This window comes from Andrographis paniculata, unplaced genomic scaffold, assembly GCF_009805555.1.
Source record: "Andrographis paniculata isolate CXL003 unplaced genomic scaffold, ASM980555v1 Contig98END, whole genome shotgun sequence".
Classification (NCBI taxonomy): Eukaryota; Viridiplantae; Streptophyta; class Magnoliopsida; order Lamiales; family Acanthaceae; genus Andrographis; species Andrographis paniculata.
In genome coordinates, this window is record NW_026137637.1 from 923,630 (window position 1) to 937,027 (window position 13,398).

A 13,398-nucleotide genomic window follows, 5' to 3' on the forward strand; every position below is an offset into this window, starting at 1 on the left:
TATGTTATAATGTAATATATATTTAATTAAAAATAAATTTAAAATATTTTGAAAAAGATTTTGAAATGATACTTAAATGTGAGTGTATTGTTATTTTAAAATAGAACAAAATTTTATACAATGCACAAAAATATAATATACTCCCTCCGTCCAAGCCAAAAGTATACAATTATTTTTGGCGCGGAGATTAAGGAATAATAGTATTTTAATTATAGTGGGTAGGTAAAAATAGTGAAATGACACTTTTACCCTTACCTTTTTGGTATAAAAGTAACGATGTGATGTAAAGTAGGGGTATTTGTGGAAAAAATGAAGTATTTAATGAAATAGTTACTTTGTAATTGGACGTTCCAAAATAGAAATATGTATACTTTCTAACTGGACGGAGGGAGTATATTATAGTTATATATAACGAAAATGAATTAATTTATAAAAATAGAAAATTTTAAATATATATAAATATATTTATATCGGTCTGGTTACTGTGTTGAATTAGAGAAATTAACGATTTCATCGTTAAACACATTTGAATTATACAAACAATACAAACTTGTTACTATGTTTAATTTTCACCACTTTTACAATTTATGAATTTAAAGAGATTATTAATTTTTCTTTTTCTTACAAAAATTCATTCATACATATAACATTATTATTTTTTTATTATAATTTTTCTGAAACCATTCAAATTGTATATATATATTTTTTAAATTTAATAAATAGAATCTTCATACAAATAATATTCTCTTTGTTCTAATTAAATGTATTTATTTATTTTAATAAATTAAAAAATAATAATAATATTTTATTTGTTAGTGAGAATATGTAAAATTATTTTGATATTTTTGCTTTTAAAAAAAAATAAAAATTGAATGTTTATGTAAAAATTGTATTATAGTATCTTAAATATGATTATTTTTACAATAATTAAAAATTGATATTTTTGAATAAAATACTCTCTCCGTCCCTTAACAATCTATCTATTTTTTTATTTTGGTCCGTTCCATAACAAAGTATCCATTTCTTTTTTTTTTTTTTTTTTTTTCAGTAATTGTACTATCTACTTAACATTACAAATACTATTTCAATTTACAATATATTACACAAATGTCATTACCTTTATATCATACAATACTAATAGAGTTAATTTAGTCTTTTTACCTTTATTTCTATTTTATCCCAATATAATACTAATATTTTTAAAACTCCGTCCAAAAAGCAAATAAATATATAAATATGAGACAAAGAAAGTAGATAAAAATAATAAAATAAAAATTGATATTTTTAATTACCTATTAATTACATCATATTTAAATTATGCGCCCAACCCAAATAGACAAATTATATGAGATAAAAGAGGAAATACATTCAAGGACAAATGTACATTAAGGATGCGGTCTGTTTGGGGATTGAATTTAAATATACTATTCATTTCATTTTTATTTTTCAAAAATATCAAATCAAACACCTATTTTTTATTTTTTATATTATACTAAAAATCAATTTTACATTTAAAACAACATATCAACACTTATTTATATCATATTATACAACTATTTTAATTCAAAATTTTTACTATTTAAATCTCAATTCAAAATTCAAACAAACACACCCTAATTATAAAAAGTCTTCCGCGTAAGAAGATGACGGCTATTGACTTGACAAAAGTTTAAAGATATGCACACATGTCTAATCAAATAAATTATTTCATATTATTAATTATTTAATTTATATGGATTGGGTTTCTACGTAGTAGTAGTAGTTTTCAATTAATTTAAAAGTCAAACTTATTTGAATAATCTTTTAATAAATGCCTTTGATATATATTGAATTTGAATTATAATACTTCATCCCTCTCGTAACAAAGTATTTATTTTTTTATTTTAATTTGTCCCAAAGTATCTATTTCTTTTTTTAAGTAATTGTACTATCTACTTAACATTACAAATACTCTTACAATTTACAGTATATTACATAAATGTCATTACCTTTATATCACACGTACTAATAACGTTATTTTAGTCATTTCTACTTTATTTCTTCTATCCTAATATAATATTAATATTTCTAAAATTACGTGCAAAAAATAAATTGATATTTACTTATGGGACGGATGGAGTAATATCACATTAATTGTTATTATTATTATTATTAAAGATGAACTTTGAAGATATCATATAATTCTTCTGTGATTTATATATATCTTTTGTGTCATTGTATTTAATATTAAAAATATATTTATATGTGTATAATAAGATACTAATGAAAATATTTTTATTTTTTTTAATATAATAATTAATATTTAAATATTGACACAGAAAAGATAAATATAAATTTCAGACGTGAATGAAATAAATACTATTTATATATTTTTAAGGTATTGCTTACAAATTGTACTAATATTTGTTGAAAATTTTTCTTTTAAAATAATCAAATTAATTTTATTTTTTTTTTCATTTAAATATATTATTTTTTCTCCAAAATAGTTACATTTAATCCACTGTTAAATATATATATATATATATATATATAAAAGTTAAACACATCCTATATTACACAAAATTAAATTTTCATCAAAGACATAACACCAAATATCTATATCTATCATACATAGTACTATTTTAATTAATGCTTTTAGTATTTTTAAATCCCTAATCTAAACTTTAATGGATATTTTAAAATTTGAATTTGTTCTTGTACTATTCTATTTTTCTTTTCCAAAATTATCAAATAAAGTATTTGTTTTTATTTAATATGTTTGTATTAAATTTCGTTTTCAAATAAATAAATAGATAATACGTATTTTTAATCGTTTAAATTTTTATGTGAAATCATTTATATAATGGATCTAAGTCCAAAGAGCCCAATAAGAAAATGTGTTATTTCAAATAAGGTTTTCCTATTATTAAAAATGAAGGGGAGAAACAATTTAAATAAAATCAATGTATTCTTTTGAAGTTTGGTTGTGGAATTTGATGCTAGATTTTTGTTTGAATAATAATTTAAATATCATATTTTGTAAGAAAAAATAATATATTTTTACTTAAAATTACAAAAATTGTACATAAAAAAAATAAGACTAATAAACCAAATTTCACAAAATATATATATATATATATACATAAATACATTTTTATTCAAAAATCTTCAAAGTTTACTATTTGAATTATGCATTTTTCAAAAAAAAAAAAAAACCATCTCACAAAATATTCTATTAAGCATTATTTAAATACGTAACTTAAACCAAAATTTTTCAAATAAAAAACCCAAATGAACAGAAATTTTGTTTTTTCTATTTAATCATTATGCAATCTTCATATTTTATATTTTTTTTCACAAAATATTACATGAAACTAATTCTAATTTTTTTTTTTTTAAAAAAAACAAATATATATATATATATATATAATATGAAAGTAGTATAACTTGGTGCTCTTCTCTATGGAGAAGTCATAAAAGTACTTCTATTGAAAATTTAATTTAATTACATCTACATTAACACTTGCAAATAAAATATACTACAAGTGTGTATTCAATCTAGCCTAACTATTCTTGTTTTAATATTATGTATTTGGCTGACTCTTATTGATTTCAACTCATTCATTTACACTCAAAATTCTATTATATATATATATATATTGTGATACCCTCGAATTGATAAAGTCGAAGAGTACGCGATATCCCGATATTAAATAAATTGAATAGACTACTTATATCAATAATGCGTATATTTCTTTTTGAAAATATGATATTTGTGAGTGAAGGCAAAATGTCCGGAAAGAAATCGTATTGATCTATAGGGCTAATCTAAATTAGATACGTCATCAAAATTCTACTTATAATTAAATCTTATCTACTTATTATTATTATTATTATTATTATTATTATTATTATTATTTTAATTGTTTTTTTCTATTCAGACTCATAATTATATGAAATTCGTACAATTTATTTGAAATCCTCGTCAGTTCAAGATTGTTTAGAGTTTTAAATGCCGTTTTTCTTTCCAAATTTTTTTGTAATTATTCTTATTTTGGACTTGATTAATTAGGCTCGCGACATTATAATTAAATACCGATGATTTTTTTAATTTTTTTTTTTGTTGGATAAAAAAAACTAATCCATAATGTGATTATTTGGGTCGGAATTTTGATCTTACTTTTAATTTAATTGTTTGATGTAATTTGACTTTATTTGTTTATTGGCAAATTTAGGTACTCAAACCTTGTACTTCATTATCATCTTTTTCTTTTCTTATTTATGACTTTTCAAAACATTTTTGTATATATATAACTCCACAGAGAGACCTAAACAAACACACTTCATATTATCACAAATTGATAGTTTTGAGATTAATTGTGAAGATCATGAAAACTCCTATGGAAAAATTAGCAATAATTTTAGCCGTTGCATTTTTTTGCAGCCTCCTTCGACAGGGCGCGGCACAAGATGAAAATCTGCCGTGCACGTTGCCGGGCACCAACACTACACGGTGCGCAAGGCTTCTTGCTCGCGGATTTGAGATATTTTGCTGTGACTTAGCGACAGTCGACTTTGCTTGCTTGTGCACCTCAACTAACCTTCCGGGCATCCTCGATCCGGGAACCTTGATTAATATGGGAAGAAGTTGTTCTTACCAACTTCCGGATGTCTGCAATAACTCTTTGCCTACGGTAAGTCTTGTTGATTAATTAATATTTTATGCATATCCAGGGCCGGCCCTGGGCAAGGTAAAAAAACTCACTCAGGGTTCGGTATAAAATATTTTTAGTTTGAGGTGGTTTCGAAAATTTTATCACATTTTTTTATTTATATATACTCTTTCCGTTCTAAAAGAATTGTCTTACTTTTTCATTTTGGTATGTTTCAAAATAATTGTCTTATTTCTTTATTTAGTAACTGTGGTTCCCACATTATAACGAAATTATTTCTATTTTTTCAAAACTACCCATAATTACTATATAACTTACCTTTTTAATATTTTACATTCTACTTTATACATGCATTCAATTTGATACTATTATTCCTTAATTCTCGTATTCACTCTCACTATGACACCTCTTTTGGGACAGAGGGAATATATGTATTTATTTACTCTTCTAAACATTTTTTATAAAATCATTCTAAATAGAAAATTGACACGAAGATATATAGCTAAATTAAAAAAAAGTTTTTACATTTTTTACAATACACTGGAGATATAATTTAATTATTTTTTCCTGTATGTGTCTATTTTATAAGCAAAAATAAAAATATATTACTGCATATTTGGGCTAGCTATAAAAAAATCTCGTTGAATTTTATGTTAATAAATTGTCTCTATATTTTTCAGGTAAATTAGCGAAGAAATATAACAAAATGATATGTTCTCTTCAAGCCATTTGCACCGTGTATTATTTGTTTCAAGTTTATTGTATCTTTCTTTTCAATAAGTGATGATAATTGTGCAATTGTTGATGTCTATATTCTATCATTATAAGATTTATGATATTATGCATCAAGTCATTGTCGGAAAATTGCTTCTCTTGGAACTTTATCTAGCGTATCATTTTATATTTTGGCGCGCACATATTCAAATAAAAAGAAGACAAAAAACGCTGACAAGAGTAGTCAAGATTGTATAGCATATGCGCACTTGTGATCTTCAAATCATAGGTTTAAACTCCAACGACATACCTGTCAGAAAATTACTACACATTATATACAAGACTTAAAATTGAATTATTACTATTATAACCTGTCACATAGAGTTTAGAAAGAAAATAAAATAAAAAAAAAATCATGCGGGATTTTTATTTTTTATTATTATTATTATTTGGGAATCGATAAAAATTAATATAGGGATATGTGTCCAAAACTTATTCATCACATAAATATATAATTAGAATATTCTAAAATATATGTATCTCAATAACTATGAAGTATATATATACCTTATATTATATATTTATATTATTAAAATGATTAAATTATAAGTATTTATTCATTATTTAATTAAATATCAAATTATCTATATTAAAAAATAATTAATTTATATAAAAAATATAGTATAAAAATACAATTTATATTAAATAAAATAATAAATTTATTGATAAATTAGAAACATAAATTCAGGAAACTCAAAACATCATTCTACGATATTAGTAAAAAATTAGTAAACATAACGTAGAAAAAAAAATTCGAGAAAATAAACTACAGTACTACATTGTAAAACATAAAATAATACTTCGTCTGTCCACAAACTAACGTCCTACTTTCCTATTTGAAATGTCTAACAATTATTATCTTTTTTTTTTATTTTTATACACAAAATTTACTATTTTACCTTTACTTTATTTACTATTTCATTTTCTATACACAAGATTAAGGGTAAATTTATCATTTTATAACAAAAATCCTAATGGCTAAAAATGCTTGTAAATATCAAATAGGACATTAGAAAATTGGCGAAGGGAATAATAAATATAATAATAATAATAATAATAATAATAATAAAATAAATAAATTTAACAAGTACAAAATACATTAAGCCACATTATTGCAAAAAGCTACATACTAAGATTGGAATCATGAAAATATTACAACAACATCACAATCTTTTTATTAATCCCACACGAACATGAAGGGCAAAGACTTATTGCCGACGGCTACGAGCTTTTTAACACATAATAATAATAATAATAATAATAATAATTTTGTCTTTGTACGACATATGTTCGTGCCACAATGAACAGTAGCCACACAAGTTATATCTGCAACACATTCGCTTCGGCACCGTTTGCCGCTAGCGGCGGCACGTCGACGCACTTCCCGGGGCCGGTAAAGTTCACCGGAAAAAGACATTGGCCGCAACCGGCTTCCGAACAAGGGTCGGGACTGAGGTCCGGTATCGAACACGTGACGAGGTTGCAAAGAGGTTTTTGTCCATTCACGCTCGGCAACACCGCCACTTTATATACGGTGAAATAATTGTGAGATAAAATAATACTTCCTCCGTCAATTTTCTATTGTCCTAAAGTATATTTACACGGTTTTTTAAGTGATTGTCTTTTTGTTATGAGTGGACAAATTTGCCCTTAACGTATGGTAGGGATTAAAAGTAATAAATGAATGAAGGGTAAAAATGTAAAATTTGTGTTTAAAAAAAAGAAATAGGACAATAGTTGTTGGACGTCCCAAATAGGAAAGTAGGACATTAGTTTGTGGACGGAGGGAGTATATTTTTATAAAAAATTATAATGAATGTACGCTAGAAAAATTTGAAATTATACTTTAACAAACGAAAAAAAACCATTTTAGTGCTTAACTACGTGGGGTTGTTAATAGGAAAAATTGCAAAAAATATCTAACACGTATATCTCATTATCACTTTTATATTATATTTATCGCGCTGACAAAATATATCCTATATGTTTTCAAAAGTCGCTATTTTTGGCATTTGACCGTGCGTGTGACGTCACACCATGCGCGGCCAAATGATAGAAATAGCGACTTTTACAAGACAAAAGTGATAATTTAATATATATATATGAGATATTTTTTACAATTTTTTCGGGGTTCATACTTAGTCCAAAAAATTTGAAAAAGTTGCAAATTTAACTGTATATATAGTCAATGATTGCTTTTGTCTTTTATATCCAAAAAATTCAATTTTTCGTCATTCGAACTTTGAATTCACATGCAAAAAAAGACTTTTTTTTTTGTCATTTAAATGATAAACAAGTGATTTTCTATAAGATATATGATTACAATACATTGAATACATTATACAGGACAAAAGAGATAGTTGACCTGATTTTTTGCCATCATTTAAACTTTAAATTCACATACAAAATATTTTCCTTTTTTTGCCATTTGAAGGACAAAACGAGCAATTTTATTTTATTTTATTTTATTCTTGCAAAATATACGACAATCATACATTCTATGAGATATATACGACGACAGTAATAATTAATCGTATACACAAAACTAATTTCCAAAAAATAAAAAATTCAAGAATTTGAAATGTTTGTATAATTGTTAGAAACCATATATATAAAATTTTCACTTATAATTATACTCAAAATTAATCTAAATATCCCCGGAAAAAAAAAAAGAAGAAAAAAAGACGAAAATGGTTTCAAATTCCAAAAAATTCAAGCGACAAAGAGTTATGGAGATTACCCGAAGCGACGAGCAAAATGAGGGAGAAGAAAGCCGCAAACTTCTTAGCCATCTTCGAGAGTGAATTATTTTCTCTTCTTCTTGTGTGGCGAGTTCAATTATTATAGTTGTTTTATAGGTAAGAAATTGCACATGAGACGAACATAGTACTAAAGTATCTTGCATCGATTAAAAAATGGTCCCGACATCTTCTATAATTCGCTGGTCCATCCCACGTTTTTCACCTCACCTTCTTAACATTATTTTGGTATACTTTGTACTTTTCTACTCGTCGTATAAATTGTCATCAATATTTTCTTGATGTATTGTTTTTGTCGTGTTTGATCATTTTCGAGTGCGCGCATTTCATCTTTGTTCAATCAAATCAAACCCAATCCATTGGATGAGCTACTTTTTTGAGATTAGTCGAGGGATAAGTATGTAAATCGACACTATTTTTCGCTCGATAGAGGATTTTTTTTATCGTAGAATTGTATAATTATAGTGCATTATTGCTATTGAAAAATTATTTTGAAAAATAAAAAATAAAAAATCATTGAAGATTTGAATGTCAATGATAATGATAATTAGAGATTTGAAAATTTTGAAGGTTTTTCCTCTTATATTCAATATTCCATATGCTTTTTTTTTTTCTAAATTTATTTTTGCTAGAAAATCTCTAGTGGTGTGTTTGTTTGTAGGTTTGGATTTTTTAATAATAAAAGTTGAATTTGAATAGTTGCTTGATTTAATATACATAGATGTTGATACGATGTTTTGAACGTAAATAAATTTGTAGTATAATATATATATAAGTGCTTGTTCGATTTGATATTTTTTTGAAGAAAAAAAAAGAACGACAACTATCTCACTACTGTATATGGTTTAAGGAAAATACTAATTGAATGTAATATTTTATACGAAAATAAACATATTTTTATTGAAAACTACTAAAGTTAATAATAAAAAATGGAAAATAAATAAATCAGGATGTTCTTATGGTCATCTTTGCAAATATGATAAGAAATAGTGGTAAACACAAATAAAAAGTTATGCATTACTATTTTATCAGAATTCATTTTCATTTTGAATAAATATGCATTCAAGATTATATTTATTTATATCAATATAATTGCATTAATTAATTTTTTTAAAAAAAAATAATGTGTTCTTCCACAAAAAGATAAAAAAAAAAATTAACACGTTTTTTTAATTAATATTATAAAAAATACATATGTCGACATAGAATATAATATATACTATCTACTCACCAAGTCAAAAATTCAAACTAAAATGTTGTCCTTTTATCTAATATAAAACAATCTTTAAATTAAAAAGACAAAATAAATATATTTGTTATCTTTAACTACCATTAAAATACAACATTTTATATCAGCTAAAATTGTATCATTTTTCTTTTTTTGAATTGTTAGCTAAATTTATATATAATTTATCCGTAACAAAACATTTTATTCATCTACAATTTTATATTTTCTACTTTAACAAATAATAATAATAATTTTATTACTATTTTTTCTAATTTTTTTTTTTTTTTTTATCTTCTTAACAAAATTTTCATAATATTTCATTTTCATTTTTATTTATTTTATTTTATTATTAAAATATTACTATTATCCTATAATAAAAATATATGATGTATGCTTTTATTATATATATTGATTGAGTCAAATAAGTGTAATATTTGGCAATTAGACGTTAGTTTTTAGTTGATAGCTAATTCGATTACTTGTTAGTTGTTAGCTGATTTGATTAGTTGGTTTGACTAGTTGAACGTATTAGTTGTTTGTTTTAAAGTGTTTGGTAAAATAGTCGTTTGATATTAACTATTTATACATAAAATAACAATTAATGACATTTTATATACTTTTAAAAATATTTAATTGCATCGTTTCGGTGGATATGACGTTTTAGAATTTTGATTATTAGTTATTGAAAATTATAAAAATTATATTAGAATAATTGATTTTTTTTTTAAAAAAAATATTTTTTTAAAAAATTAATATATTTTTAATAAAAAATATGAGTTTATTTTCACTAAAATAGTGTAAAATATAAGAGAATAAATTATTTGTATATGTATTTTTAACTAATTTTACTTTTATTAAATTTATAATTTTAAATAAATTTATTTTAATATATTTATCTTTCATAAAAAATTATATCATAAGATATATATAAAATAAATTAATAATATTTTTATTTTTATTTTATCTTTATTTTAACAAACTTAAAAATAAAATGATTTCAATATAAAAAATAATAATTACAATTACTTTAAACTAATACTCCATTCGCACCAAAATAAATATCCATTTATTTTTTGCACATAATTTTAGAAATATTAGTATTATATTGAGATATAATATGAATAAAGTATAAAATAACCTTATTAGTATGTGTGATATAAATGTAAGGATATTTGTCTAATATATTGTAAGTTGTAAGGGTATCTGTAATGTTAGGTAGATAGTACGATTACTAAAAACGGAAATGAATACTTTGTTAGGAGACGGACTAAAATAGAAAAATGGATACTTTGTTAGAGGACGGATTGAGTAAAATTAAATTTATAAGTCTTTTGAGTAAATATAATAAATAATTAATAGATATTTTAATAAAAAATATATTAATAGATGTGAAATAAATATTTAATTATTAATGGCAAAAGGAGAATAATAAAAATAAGAGTGGAAAAACTATTATGAAATGCTTTTAAAATTACTGTTTTAGGTCTAATAAGTTATTTCGGAAAGTTAATTTATTAAACATTTGAATTATTTTTTTTTATTAGTCAAACAATAAAGTAATTCAAGAAACTAAAAGCGAGATAATTGTAAAAAATATTTTACACTTATACTCTATTATCACTTTTATCCTGTATTTATCTCGCTGACAAAATATATCTCACATGTTTACAAAAGTCGCCTATTTATATCATTTGCCCGCGCGTGACATTCACACCACGGGCCCGTATATGCGATCACGCACGGCCAAATGATAAAAATAATGACTTTTGTAAATATATGAGATATATTTTACCATCGAGATAAATACAAGACAAAAGTGATAATGAAGTATACATATAAGATATATTTTGCAATTTTTCCAACAACTGTTTAAAAAATTATTTTTCAAACACCCTCGTTATATATATAATATAATATAAATATATATAAACTAAAATTATAACACTACCCCTACTAAATTTACACAATTGGACAAATATATGATGTGCATTCAACAAATGCTTACAAAACCCGTATTTCAGGCACGTGATTAATTTCATTATTTAATAATTAAATTATTCCCCTTGATGTATATAGCTCCGACCATGGCCGGGTAAAACCTATGTAGATTTTATACTCCATTCGTCCGAATAAAATAGTCTTGTTGTCCGTTTTAAAACAATAGTCTTATTTTCATAAATGACCATATCACCGTAAAATTTTATCTACTTTTTCATTTTTATTACACAATTGTAACTACTTTTTACACTAATACATTCATAAGGACAAAAAAATTCTTTTGTCCATATTTTTTACCAACTACCAATATAATATCAATATTTTTTAAATATCGTGCCCAATTAAAACTATATTTATGGGACGAAGGGAGTATAATTTAATTATTAAAATTATATTTTCCATTTAGCTATTTTTGATCAAAGTCAAATATATCTGTTTTGTTAGTAAAAGTACATTCTAACTAAATACCAAAATATTTTTTTGTCATTATTAATTTCAATAAAATTCAGCATAAATATACTCAATATAGATATAAAAATTACATAATAAATCAACAAACTAAGTGTTAGAACAAACTTTTGGAACGACATATGGGCTTGGAGCAACCCAAGCCCATTTTTTTTAAATATAAAATACATTTTTTAAAAAAATTTAATTATGTAATTCATTTTATTATTTTGATTTACAATACTATATAATAATTTTAATATAAATATTTATATTAAAATATAATATTTTATTCTAAATATTACTGTAACTATATTTTTTTTTTCTCTTTTTTTCTTTTTAATCAAAGTGAATCCACAAGTCGATTTTTACAATTTTTTCACGTACAAAAAGGTTAAACTATCTGATTAAATTAAAAATTAATAATTTAAAATATGTTGAAATTGAAATAGGATAATAAAAATATATATATATTTGAGTCATAGCAAAAAATATTCCAAAGATTATAATTCAAAATTTGTTGATTGTTCTCATAATGGATAATAGGGGTAAAGAAGGTAGACTCGTCATCGTAAAACCATGGTTCAAACCGCGATGCCTCCAGATTTTACTTGTCATACATAATTCGTTAAGTGTGATTTATTTTATCGGATCTAGTTGACATAATATTAAATCGCTCAAAAATTTACCAAAACACTCGAAAAATAGGCTGCGAGTTTCGACATTATAAATATATATATATATATATATTGATTGTTGCTCTGTTGCCAAAGAAAAGGGCTTGTAACATACCTTACATAATCATTATTATTATTCCAATAAAAGCTATAGAAATGATCAAAATAGTATTTGTAACTCAGGACCACTCAGCCCCCATGTTAATAGGGTGGGCTCGGATTCAAGTGGGCACGTCAACTCAACACTAATATAATATTGTCCGTTTTAGGCTGAGTCTGCACGATTTATTTTTGGATTTTTTTCAAAAAGTCTCGTACTAATAGAGTTTATACGAGACTTATAGGTGTTAATTTTATTCAAATATTTCAATATGGAACTTAACTTTGCATTCCAATAATCCTCCCCTCAAACCCAAGGACCAACAAATAGACCTACTTATCACTAGTATGATATTGTTCAATTTGGACTGAATCCGCACAAATTTGTTATTTGATTTTCTCCGAAAGGCCTCGTAAAACTTATAAGGTGTTAGATTTTATTCAAAATTTTCAATATGAGACTTGAGTCTGCACCTCAACAAATCCATAGCATATTATGGATTTGATAAAAAAAACTCGTCTCAAACTCGGCTCCGTCCCGAACTTGCTTAAATTTATTTATTATAAAATTTAATACTATTATATATAATCATTTATATTAATTAAATTTATAGTTTTATCATCTTTATTAGAATTTTTAAAATTTAAAATACTTAATATTTAAATAAATAATTCTTTTAGTATTATATTTTACTTCATTTGTCTCGGACCTATGATTTTAATTGTATTAGTCACAAATAATTTTATAATTATTTATGAAAATT

At 23.7% G+C, this 13,398-nt stretch overlaps 1 protein-coding gene across 1 annotated transcript; it reads left to right on the forward strand.

Moving 5' to 3' along the window:
* The first annotated feature begins 4,310 nt into the window (after positions 1–4,310).
* On the forward strand, positions 4,311–5,495 carry LOC127243975 (uncharacterized). The gene is made up of 2 exons (XM_051264243.1): positions 4,311–4,673; positions 5,333–5,495. The coding sequence occupies exons 1-2, from the start codon at positions 4,368–4,370 to the stop codon at positions 5,339–5,341; spliced, it is 315 nt and encodes a 104-aa protein (XP_051120200.1). The 5' UTR covers positions 4,311–4,367; the 3' UTR covers positions 5,342–5,495.
* Positions 5,496–13,398: the final 7,903 nt, after the last annotated feature.